The sequence below is a fragment of the Gadus chalcogrammus genome, chromosome 8, assembly GCF_026213295.1.
Source record: "Gadus chalcogrammus isolate NIFS_2021 chromosome 8, NIFS_Gcha_1.0, whole genome shotgun sequence".
In the NCBI taxonomy this organism is placed as follows: domain Eukaryota; kingdom Metazoa; phylum Chordata; class Actinopteri; order Gadiformes; family Gadidae; genus Gadus; species Gadus chalcogrammus.
Genome location: NC_079419.1, coordinates 379,776 through 392,171, shown reverse-complemented (window position 1 = coordinate 392,171; position 12,396 = coordinate 379,776). Strand labels below are relative to the sequence as shown.

At 49.1% G+C, this 12,396-nt stretch overlaps 2 protein-coding genes across 3 annotated transcripts; one reads left to right on the top strand and one right to left on the bottom strand.

Annotated features, from left to right (window-relative positions):
* Positions 1-3: 3 nt before the first annotated feature.
* prdx1 (peroxiredoxin 1) lies at positions 4-4,275 on the bottom strand. Its single transcript, XM_056596483.1, has 6 exons — positions 4,177-4,275; positions 3,600-3,716; positions 3,207-3,360; positions 2,581-2,703; positions 1,995-2,125; positions 4-486 (listed from the first exon to the last, which is right to left on the bottom strand). The coding sequence occupies exons 2-6, from the start codon at positions 3,703-3,705 to the stop codon at positions 404-406; spliced, it is 597 nt and encodes a 198-aa protein (XP_056452458.1). The 5' UTR covers positions 3,706-3,716; positions 4,177-4,275; the 3' UTR covers positions 4-403.
* A 1,900-nt stretch (positions 4,276-6,175) lies between these two features.
* On the top strand, positions 6,176-11,795 carry LOC130387415 (histone-binding protein N1/N2-like). Of its 2 annotated transcripts, none has more exons than XM_056596470.1 (14): positions 6,176-6,284; positions 6,456-6,564; positions 6,715-6,795; positions 7,075-7,184; positions 7,299-7,658; positions 7,767-7,849; positions 7,937-8,022; positions 8,124-8,197; positions 8,496-8,684; positions 9,248-9,414; positions 10,629-10,703; positions 10,839-10,928; positions 11,036-11,130; positions 11,430-11,795. In XM_056596470.1, the coding sequence occupies exons 2-13, from the start codon at positions 6,464-6,466 to the stop codon at positions 11,105-11,107; spliced, it is 1,488 nt and encodes a 495-aa protein (XP_056452445.1). In that variant the 5' UTR covers positions 6,176-6,284; positions 6,456-6,463; the 3' UTR covers positions 11,108-11,130; positions 11,430-11,795. The 2 variants fall into 2 exon arrangements, with proteins under 2 accessions (XP_056452445.1, XP_056452444.1); XM_056596469.1 differs by having other exon boundaries at positions 10,839-10,940; positions 11,036-11,129; positions 11,428-11,795.
* The last annotated feature ends 601 nt before the right edge of the window (positions 11,796-12,396 follow it).

Sequence of the window (12,396 nt, the reverse complement as noted above, 5' to 3'; positions counted from 1 at the left end):
AGATGCATCGTTTTTTTCTTGCGTCATGACAGGTCAATCTTTATTGAAGGAACGTTTAAATATTAATATATTTAAAATCACTATTGACTTTTGAGCAACTGCTTTCAATACAGGTTGTGCCGGCACTTTTTCATGTACAACAAACTAGGGACAGTCAGCCACACCTAGATATACAAAACGGAACTACACACGGACGGGTCCACTTTGAATGCTAGACCATCTGTTCTATACCACACAGAGAGGGAGCCTTTTTCAAAACTGGTCTTCCAGCTTCAGCCCACTTCCTCTTCTTCCTCCACCCACAGGCACAGTGGTTGATGGACTACAGGCGACTTCCATGTATAATCTCATTATCTCCTACAGTAGACTACACAGTCTGGAGCTGCCCGGGCTGTCGTGGCCGTCAGTGTTTGGAGAAGAAGTCTTTGCTCTTCTCGACGTCGGGCTTGATGGTGTCACTTCCTGGTTTCCACCCGGCGGGGCACACTGAAAAGACACACCTGTTAGCATGTAGCTTTATTTAATGGAGGTGGTACTACATTATACTATATGTATATACCTGTTAGCATGTAGCTTTATTTAATGGAGGTGTTACTACATTATACTATTTACTATATATATATATATACACACCTGTTAGCATGTAGCTTTATTTAATGGTGGTGTTACTACATTATACTATTTACTATATGCATATACCTGTTAGCAATAGCATGTAGCTTAATTTAATGGAGGTGGCACTACTTTATACTATATAAACCTGTTACCCTGTAGCTTTATTTAATGGTGGTGTTACTACATTATACTATTTACTATATGCATATACCTGTTAGCAATAGCATGTAGCTTAATTTAATGGAGGTGGCACTACTTTATACTATATAAACCTGTTACCCTGTAGCTTTATTTAATGGAGGTGGTACTATATTATAGTATATATATACCTGTTAGCGTGTAGCTTTATTTAATGGAGGTGGTACTATATTATACTATATACTATATATATACCTGTTAGCGTGTAGTTTTATTTAATGGAGGTGGTACTATATTATAGTATATATATACACCTGTTAGCGTGTAGCTTTATTTAATGGAGGTGGTACTATATTATACTATATATATACCCGTTAGCGTGTAGCTTTATTTAATGGAGGTGGTACTATATTATACTATATATATACCCGTTAGCGTGTAGCTTTATTTAATGGAGGTGGTACTATATTATAGTATATAATATACACCTGTAAGCGTGTAGCTTTATTTAATGGAGGTGGTACTATATTATACTATATATATACCCGTTAGCGTGTAGCTTTATTTAATGGAGGTGGTACTATATTATAGTATATATATACACCTGTTAGCGTGTAGCTTTATTTAATGGTGGTGGTACTATATTTGCTTAGGGTTTCAAAGAAACGCTGAAAGAGTATTTTAAAGAAACTTTTCAGAGTGGATAATGAAGTTAGTGTATGTTTTTCTTGTTTTGATCATTAAAATGGTCGACCACATAGTGTGAAACAACACGTGAATTTTAGGTGTTCTGATTAGTCTTTGTTGGCGTTGGACCGCAGATATGAAAGAGAGTTTGCTCTGTCCTCTAAGAACGTTGTATCCTTTAAACCCGAAGCGGTGGGTGGGATATGACCTTCCCTTTGACAGATATGACATCGATCAGACTCCGCCACCAGTCATCAGAACCTGCCTATCATGATCGCGGTAGCAAGGGTGTCAAAGCAAGGCTCTTAATATAACCCCTTTATAATTATAAAGTAAAAACAGGTCATGTAGATAGTACAGCCATCCTGACTAGAGGAGTTTGTGAACAGGACATTTCTATACTAATGACAAATTACAAAAGCTATTTAAAAAAATAAAGTCTGAAACATTCTTGATGTGTGATGAATCAGGGTTGAATTCTGTTGGTGCATAATAAACCTTGCGCTTGGTTCGCTGACACAACAGCAAGGCATCATGGGAGGACGGCGGCCTACCTTCCCCGTATTTGTCGGTGAACTGGAAGGCTTGGACGAGGCGCAGGGTCTCCTCCACCGAGCGGCCCACCGGTAGGTCGTTGATGGTGATCTGACGGAGCACGCCTTTCCCGTCGATGATGAACAGCCCTCTGGGAAAACAACCAGGAAGTTACAAACAGGAGGGTACGACCTGGCGGAAACCTCAGGTAAGATGGAAGGATCGATGAGCTGCCTGCGACTAAAGATACTTTATCCATTTGTTAAGTCACCTTCCCTTTTGTATTTTACTAACGTTCATTAGGCCTACACAGTACTTTGTAAACCGGTAAAGGCAAGCAAGTATTTGTATTTCGTTGGCAATCAGCAGCAGGTCTTCTGCATTATTCCCCTCACAAATAACCCCAAAAACTCAAAACAATCAAATCGACGATCAATAATCTCTCGTTGAAGTTAGCGATATGTCGACAGGTCGCTTCAACGCTGGAGAACCGTTGTAGTAAACTCCAACTGTTGAGCCCAGAGGCAGCTCTAGTGTCGGCCCATCAGCGGCCTCAGCAGCGAGCCACGACCGTCAGTACCTCGGCCCGGTACCGCTGGGTCTCACCTGAAAGCACAGCCGTCATCCTCCTTCAGGACGCCGTAGTCCGTGGCGATGGTGCGGCGCGAGTCCGCCACCAGGGGGATGTTCATGGGGCCCAGGCCGCCCTGCTTACGCGGCATGTTCACCCTGCACACACACACACACACGCACCACACACGCACACGCACGCACCACACACACAAACACACGCACCACACACAGGCACGCACACACACACACACACACACACACGTATGAGGTTGTTAATACCGCAGACGGTCTGCATGGCGACCTAATGGCAGTGATATAAGCGACATAATGACAGGCTGATACTGGTGTTATAATAATAGGCTGCAGGATAGCTTAGTCGTTGGGGTTTTGGAGTAGGCCTACCAGCCAATGAAAGGTTTTAGGTTCGAAATCCAAATAATGAAGCACAACCTGATAATTATTATATAGTGGTAATGAGGCTTTGTGTGTGTAGGCCTACCAGGTAATGAAATCATCATCTCAAAGACTAAGTTGGCTAGTAACAGAGTAAAGAGTATTGACACGGCTCTGTTGGTTCTTCATATGATGCTAAAGGACTGAGCTGGCTAGTAACTGACTAAAGAGTGTTATAGAGTGGGGATGAGGCTACATGTTTGTACCATGCGAAGTGGGAGAAGTGCGAGTCGACCGACGCGCCGATGACCTCACAGCCGATCTTCCTGAAGTCTTCAGCTGCTTCACTGAACGCGATGATCTCCGTGGGGCACACAAAGGTGAAGTCCAGAGGATAGAAGAAGAACACCACGTACTTCCCTGCATCAAAAAGAACCGATAATCAAAACGAAATGATGAATTAATTGGAGTAGCCTCGTCCCTATTCCACCGGGACGAGAGCAGCCTGATGATTATAGGGTGGCTACCAAAGTTCTTGTGTAGTGCAAATGAGGGTGGGGATTTCAATGCATCCTGGGACTCAATTGATTGGGTTTTAATTCCATTGAAGAGAGGCCGATCAAAGTGGCGCGCAGAGAGGTGTGCGTGTGTCCTCCTACCTCTATAGTCGGAAAGCGTGAGGTCCTGAAACTGAAGATCCGGCATCACTGCTTTGGCTGTGAAGTCTGGAGCCAGTTTTCCAATCTGGGCATTGCCTGCCGACATCGTGAGTCCGACTGGTTTTCAGGAAGGGAAAAAGGTAGAATTTTGTGAAAGTCATGCGTAAGCTTCAGAGGGAAAATGCTATTCAATTTCACTTCTTCTTTGCAGAAAACGAACAAAAAATGAATAAACAGGTGTTTCCGAAAGGGGGGGGTATTTTAAACACTATTTCAAAAGCTGTAGTTAATGTAATTAATTCTGTTGCTAAAGTCATGGGCTGGTTTGCACGACTAAACTAATATGAGACTAGGCTAACAATATAAACCGTTTTAACTGTAGCTATAGTACTAGATCTTTTTAATCACTTCAATAGACAGTAAGAGGATGGTTTGAAGTTTATGACACATGCGTTTACAAATAAAATGTGCAAAAACAACAAACTAATAATCAAATGGTACTAATTGTAGGAAACAGTTACTCACTTTTAACAAATTGGACTTTGCAAGCTTACAATAAAGCGCCGATATTACATACCTTTGCCTTGATCCGTCCACGCCAGTTATGAAAAGAGAAGTGTTCTGAATGAGGCTTTGGTTTGAGGCTATATACACGGTCTCAGATCTCGCGATGAAACGGTACGTGTCGTGGCCAGCCCAGTTCCCTTGGTTGATGATATTTGCTCTACAAATACGGCGTGACTTTGCACATTTTCTTCTCCACTTCTATGGAGCTCATACCGCTTGAGACGTGACCTCCTGAGTATGGATGATAAGGCACAAATTGTCATATAAAATCTAACATTTTATTCAAAATACAAAGGGATTACGAGTTTAATCGCCTATAGGCCTATATAACACGTATGAGCAATAACCTAAAATACAACTTTTTAAAACCAAAGCTTCCAATGATTACAGAAAACCATGTCCAGTATCCAGTCTTGAAGGCTCTCTCCTCGTCCGACACTAGGCGTGCTCGTCTGACAGAGTCGTGTGGTTCTGTCAGCAGACCAGCCTCCAGGAATCAGGCTCTGATGAAAACAGAATTAAAGCAATCGCTATAAAACCAACACGGTTCTAAGCGTGTGCTTTACGCGCAATTCTTATCCCTTTATTCAAACACAACTGTCTAATGTGCCATTTATTTGTTTTATATAATAGCCTATTGTATTTTTAAAACCATATCCAAATTTCCTTGTTTGTCAGTCCGTTGCAAGAGCGGGAATACAAGGCGTGAAAGGGATTGAGGCTCCGAAAAGGATGGCTCTTACTTCCTCCTATATAAACTATGATTGCTGTTTTAGTTAGCCTACACAATAATAGGGTAGTGTCTTTATTTTATTGAAGGGTGGAAAGCATACACCAATATGTGAAGCGACTTTTGTTCAAGTATTGGTTATTCATGCACGTCATTTATCGTCATTTTATATTTTACATTTTTCTATAGGCCTATTTTTAATTCAGTCACTTTCCATAAGCTGCTGGCAGAATCAATGCCCAATGAAAGCCTTATAATAATGGTATTGTGTCTCAGTTATTTTATTAAATAATTGTATCCCGAATAATGCATGCAGGCCTACGCATCATCGGATGCGTACATCCGATGATGCGTTATTCGGGATACCAGGCCAATAATAACGTAGGCCCCAACCTTTCAGCGCCTCGCTATCTCGGCTCAATCCATTGTCATTCACCGGCTCTTGTCGTTGCCATGGGGACTGCATCGCATCAAGGGCGCGTGTTCACTGCTGACACAACAGCTAAAAACAACACGTCCTTCATCAACGATTCATCCCAAGTTCCCTCTCTCCCGTATAACCTCTTGTCCAGAGAAACAGGTTGTAGGCCTGCTTGTCCTTTAAAGTAATGTAAATACATTTCCCATCTAGGCCTATAGCTCAAAGACAAGATAAGTGTGTTTGTGTGTGTGCGTGTGACTGTGAGTGTGTGTGAGAGTGAGTGAGTGAGTGAGTGAGCGAGTGAGTGAGAAAGAGAGAGATAATACTAATTTATGAGGCATTAATAAGGCGTCTTGTTATTTGGGGAGGCTTTTGCCTCCGTGGGCGCTTGAATTGATGGGGTGCCAAGTACAGACTTGTCCTTGACAGGGAAGCAAAGGCCCCCCCGCTAGGAGGAGGCGGGGCCTAGGGTGGAATAATAGTCCCCTCACAGCAGGAAATGACAGCGCACCCCCCCGGCGTTGAACCACACACAAACACAGATAACACAGACAAACACACGCAGCAATATTAGAAATATCAATAGCAACGATAAATGAGCATCGATAACATTTAAATATTATAAGTATATGTACATTAAGAAGCATACACATGTTAAGTAAATGTGTAAATTACACTAATGTGTAATATATTAACCAATATTTATATATTGTTCACGTTATTATCAGTAATGGTTATTTTTGCCTTAATTAATCCTAGTCACTGACATAAAAAGATCCTGGTACAGATATTAAAATCCTGCGCCTTTAAGATTAACTCCCGCGCTGGGTCACACCCCCGGATATTGAACGTGAAATATGCCCCATTTCGCGCCAATTCCAAAACTTAGAAATCCTTCCAAGTCCGGACCGAAGAACAGAACCTGATTTTGATTAATCTCTCTTCGGTTTATACCTTTCCGTTCAAGGTATGTATCGAAATAACGTACTTGTATTGGCCTTATCTTAGTCTTACAACTTCTCAGTAGTCGTTTTTGTACTAGTGGCAATCGCTCATCCGTAACACTCTGGAGTGTAACTTGCATGTATGGTTTAAGACCGAGGTGTTCAATTCAATTACCACCTGTCTCGACATCCAGCACCCGACATGGAAGAGGCCAATAAGTTAATCGGAGCCGGCAAGAAGCACCTGGTTATGGGCAACGCGGTGGAGGCGGCGAGCGTTCTGCAAGAGGCCTGCGGCATGCTGTGAGTGGACAAAGAAAACTATCAACACATTAGCCATCTGCCACAATGGATCAGTATTAAAGGAAACTGCTGTTGCTGGTTCTGTATTAGGTGGTTCCAACAACTGTAAACTCAAGTAGTAATGGTTTCACACGATGTTTCGTTCCCCAGAGCTAAAACATTTGGAGATACGGCCGATGAATGTGGCGAGGCTTTCTTCTGGTGTGGAAGAGCACTATTGGACCTGGCTCGGTAAGAACATTGTCCAAAGAGTTGTCATCCACACGCATGTTGCCTCATCATCCAGGCTCTTGTCCTGTTATGGTGTAACTTGCATGGCCGTGGACAGGGACACGGCATTGAGGCTCAACGTGCACATCTAGGTCTACCTGTAGGCGTCCTCGAGGCGGATGCTAAACCCCGCCGGTTATTAATGAATATTCATCTCAAATTCAACGCAAGTGGCTTTGGATAAATATAGGCAAAGTGACACGGGGACTGACGGGAGTTTGTTTGGCCGTGCGACGGTAGAATGGAGAACACCGTTCTGGGGGACGCTCTGGAAGGAGTGCCAGAGGAGGAGACCGAGGACGGAGAGAAAAACAAAGACTCCAACGTCGAGAGCACAGAACATGTAGACGGTGAGGAAGCGTTTAACTATTTGTTTTTGAATTATGTTGGACCTCGTTGAAGTGAATTGTTGTGGTTGGTCGTTGATATCCTCGCTAACCGTTTGTATCCATCTGGCCGAACAGAGAAGACGAGGGATGAGCTTCGGGCCAAGGTGTACGATGCGATGTCGGAGAAGATGAACGGGGAGAAACAGAAGGATGGTAAGAAGGCAGAGGACGAGGACGGGGAGAAGACGGCAGAAGGAGAGAAGACAGCAGAGGACGAGGACGGGGAGAAGACAGCAGAAGGAGAGAAGGGGGATGAGGGAGAGAAGAAGGAGAAAGACGAGGAGGGAGAGGAGAAAGGGAAGAACGATCAAAAGAGCACCCCTAAAAAAGAGGGAGACGGTGGGGTGAAGGGAGCCAGCCCCCCCGACGGAGAGAGCAAGGAGAATATCGAGAAGATGAAGGAAGAAACGGCAGAGAAAATGGAGGAGGGAGACAGTAAGTGCGCCTCTATCTCTATGGTAACACTGGGATAATGCACACGGTTCACTCCACCTAGCTGGGTATAAAGTGGCCTAACGACCCCCCCCCTTACTTTGGTCTCAGCCGAGGAAGAGGAAGAGGAAGAGGCAGATGATGATAATGACGACAATGCCGAAGAAGCCAAAGGGGATGGCGACGAGGCCAAGGTACTTGACCAATCAGACTGAAGCACTGCACTTGCCTTGCATCACTGGGGGTTGTCATGGAGATCCTAAACCCGCCTTCTCTTCCAGGGGAGCGGAGACGAAGACGATGAAGAGGTGGGAAACCTTCAGCTTGCCTGGGAGATGCTGGAGGTGGCGAAGGTCATCTACAAACGGTGGGACCCCGGGGAGACGGTGGGTGGGTGGGGGGGCACCGGGTGGAGGTTGTGTGAACATCTTTCTCTGACTGTCTTTGTTTTCGTATTTCTCTTTAAAGGAAGGACACCAAGGAGGGCCAGCTGTTGGCCGCACAAGCTCACCTGAAGCTGGGAGAAGTCTCGTCCGAGTCGGGTAAGGACATGTCGAGGTGCCCCATCCGAAAGATCTGCCCGTGGACGCCAGACTGCAGCAGGGGTGGCGCTAGGTGGGGGTGGCGGCCGCTAGGTGGGGGTGGGGGTGGCGGGCGCTAGGTGGGGGTGGCGGGCGCTAGGTGGGGGTGGCGTGTGATAATAGAACAGGCCGCTGAACCTCGATGTAAACAGCACTCGGGACAGTCACATTCTGAGGTTCTGGAGAACGATGTGTCCGAGGTCTTCATTAAAGCATGTGACGAAGGTCACGGTGGATCACATGGACGTCTCGCCCTCAGGGAACTACAGCCAGGCCCTGGAGGACCTCCAGGAGTGCCTGAGGCTGCAGCAGAAGCACCTGGATCCCGACAGCCGCCTGCTGGCCGAGACGCACTACCAGCTGGGCCTCACCCACACCTTGCACTGCCAGTACGGCCTGGCCATCCAGCAGCTACAGAACGCCGCCGCCGTCATCACCTCCAGGCTAGGTATGTACGGCACTGACCAATCAGCGGTCACCCCGGTCGATTGGATTGTACCTCAGCTGGGACTTCCTGTATCCGCTGGTCCTCTAGCTTCATTCGAGAGAATGGCACATGGTTAAGAATGTATTCAGTCACCGCATTGGAACAACGTTGGAGCGAACCCATCCATTTAAAATGGCCGGGCATATATTTATGTTTTACGTATTCGATTCATAGACGATGGCAGTTGTTTTGGTTTGTCTCTTCGTCACAGAAACCATGAATAGATTTTGGTTGAGCTCTTCTATCGACCCCAATGAACACTGCACAATAGAGCACCCTTTAAATAACTGAACCGGGCTTTAACATGCTGTGAAAACAAACTGAAAGTAATGAAGAGCAGCGGATCAATCGAGGCTAACGTTCCTAAGAGCACCCATGGAGGGAGGGCAGCAGGATCAATAAATACAAATAAAAGGCATGCTGAAATATAAAATGTGTATTACACGAGATAAAAACAAGACTACAAATGAAAAGACTACAGAAGTCTGCATGGCTGGTGCTCATGGTCCTTTCCGACGTTGCAGACAACCTGCAGAAGATGCTGGAGCGGGCGGAGGCCTCGGCGGAGGTGGAGGAGCAGAGGAAGGAGATGGAGGAGCTGGGGGAGCTTCTCCCTGAGCTGAAGGAGAAGGTGGAGGACGCCCAGGAGGTCCTGAAGGCGGCCCTCGCCCAGCCCCCGACCGAGGAGCTGGTGAGTGGGGACGAGGGGCTGGGGTGGCGGTCCTGAGGGGGCCGGGGTGGCGGTCCTGAGGGACGAGGGGCTGGGGTGGCGGTCCTGAGGGGGACGAGGGGCGGGGGTGGGGGTCCTGAGGGGGACGAGGGGCCGGGGTGGGGGTCCTGAGGGACGAGGGGCCGGGGTGGCGGTCCTGAGGGGCTGGGGTGGCGGTCCTGAGGGGGACGAGGGGCTGGGGTGGCGGTCCTGAGGGACGAGGGGCCGGGGTGGCGGTCCTGAGGGGGCCGGGGTGGCGGTCCTGAGGGACGAGGGGCTGGGGTGGCGGTCCTGAGGGACGAGGGGCTGGGGTGGGGGTCCTGAGGGACGAGGGGCTGGGGTGGCGGTCCTGAGGGGGACGAGGGGCCGGGGTGGGGGTCCTGAGGGGGACGAGGGGCTGGGGTGGCGGTCCTGAGGGACGAGGGGCTGGGGTGGGGGTCCTGAGGGACGAGGGGCCGGGGTGGCGGTCCTGAGGGGGACGAGGGGCTGGGGTGGCGGTCCTGAGGGGGACGAGGGGCCGGGGTGGCGGTCCTGAGGGGGACGAGGGGCTGGGGTGGCGGTCCTGAGGGGGACGAGGGGCCGGGGTGGCGGTCCTGAGGGGGACGAGGGGCCGGGGTGGCGGTCCTGAGGGGGCCGGGGTGGCGGTCCTGAGGGGGCCGGGGTGGCGGTCCTGAGGGGGACGAGGGGCCGGGGTGGCGGTCCTGAGGGGGCTGGGGTGGCGGTCCTGAGGGGGACGAGGGGCCGGGGTGGGGGTCCTGAGGGACGAGGGGCCGGGGTGGCGGTCCTGAGGGGGACGAGGGGCCGGGGTGGCGGTCCTGAGGGACGAGGGGCTGGGGTGGGGGTCCTGAGGGGGACGAGGGGCTGGGGTGGCGGTCCTGAGGGGGACGAGGGGCTGGGGTGGCGGTCCTGAGGGGGACGAGGGGCCGGGGTGGCGGTCCTGAGGGACGAGGGGCTGGGGTGGCGGTCCTGAGGGGGCCGGGGTGGCGGTCCTGAGGGGGAAAGCGGTTAAGATGTCTGACTCAAAGAGGGAAGGTCCTGCGTTCGATTCTGCCGTGTCACCTGTAGGCGTCCTTGTGGGGTTTGGATCACGTCGTCTGGTGGCTCTCTAAATGGCCGTCCCTCAGGTTTAGGGCACGTTCTGACTGCTCGTTTTGTATTTTAATAGTTTTTTTTTATTTGTTATCTAATCTTTCCAGAACGGTGTCTCCACCTCCTCAGCCTTCTCTGCTCCCAGGGTGCAGACCGGTGACGCGTCGTCCAGCACTGCTACGGTGAGCCGGGTACTGAGACACACGAGGCCAAGTACCGCCTGTCCTCTTTGTAGCGCTCAATTCAAATGCAGGACGTTGGCGGTGAGCTGTAATGCCCAACGTTGATTACTCACCAACTTCTTCTTGGTCGTCCAGATAACGGCCAAGCCAACCAATGGGGTCAGCTCTACCAACGGCCACGGCGCCACGGCCCCGGTCTCTGACATCTCCCACCTGGTCCGGAAGGTGAGGAAGGAGGTGGGCATCATGGTGGCTCACCGTCACTAATCAGGGAGCTGTCCCAACACGGTGTTCTGGGTCAGACATCGTGACCAACCATCTGACCGTTGCAGAGGAAACCAGAGCAGAGTCCGGCGAAGGAGGGCTCGACCAAGAGGCTGAAGCCGGAGGAGCTGAAGGCGTAGGCCACCACCACGGAGCTGGAGAGGTAACGACACCAAGCCGTGTTCCCATGGAGATCCAAACGGCCGCTGCCCTTCCTGTGGACATGTGGTCGATTAGTTTGTCCCCTGCCGGGCTCCGACCACGAGAGGCCCCTGACTAACGTGCAGATGTTTTTAATTGCCGTGTCTGTAATTTGGCCAACTACATGATCTATCTATACACCCCCCCCCTCTAACATTGACATGGCTCAGTGTCCCCCCCTCTATCCTGGCTATTCTAAGTATCGGGTACTTATTAGTTGACTTCAAGTTCGAGGTTCAAACGTGTGATTTGTTCCTTCAGATTTCAGGCAGTGATGTGGACCTGCTGTCCTGGGTTGATCGTGGACCTGCTGTCCTGGGTCCATCCTGGACCTGCTGTCCTGGGTCCATCGTGGACCTGCTGTCCTGGGTCCATCGTGGACCTGCTGTCCTGGGTCCATCGTGGACCTGCTGTCCTGGGTCCATCGTGGACCTGCTGTCCTGGGTCCATCGTGGACCTGCTGTCCTGGGTCCATCGTGGACCTGCTGTCCTGGGTCCATCGTGGACCTGCTGTCCTGGGTCGATCGTGGACCATGGCTGTTGGTTGGTTTCACTTTTGTAAATATGTGTATCCTGTTTGTCACTGAACCAATGTAAAAATTCAATAAAGACTTAACGTTTGATAAACCTGTGTTGCTGTTAATGGTGAATCTGAAGTTGGCTTTATGCCAACATTGGTCCATGATTGTTGGAGCTTAATCAGCGCCCTCCTTAAAAGCAGTTTTTTTTTAAGGTCAGACAAATGTACAAAAGTTACACAAATGAGTCTGATTGGAGGCAAGCATGTAGATTCAGTGATTGAATTGTTTAAAGGTTAAATATTAACTTCAACTTGACTCCTGACAAACATGAACCATAACATTGATAAACTCCATCTCAGGATATGACGCAACAATTCAGTGAGGGCGGTCTTGGCCACAAACGTGAACTAGCTTGTGAAACTGACTTCTGGTTGCGACTTTCATCCCAGTTTAAACATGCTGGCAATACCACAGGATGATACACAGCCCTTAGGAGCGTGCGATCATAAACGTACATGCTATGCTGCATTTGTATCTGGCTGAGTCAACCTGCTCCGCCATTAAGCCCATTCTTAAAGGTGACATACCACCAGGTGTGTGATTAGCTGTTATCAGAAGTGGGCGTGTCCAACTAGATGTGACTGATAAATGAGCGTTTACTACAGTCCACTGGTCGACTAATCTGTCCAGCACACATCTGGTTGGAC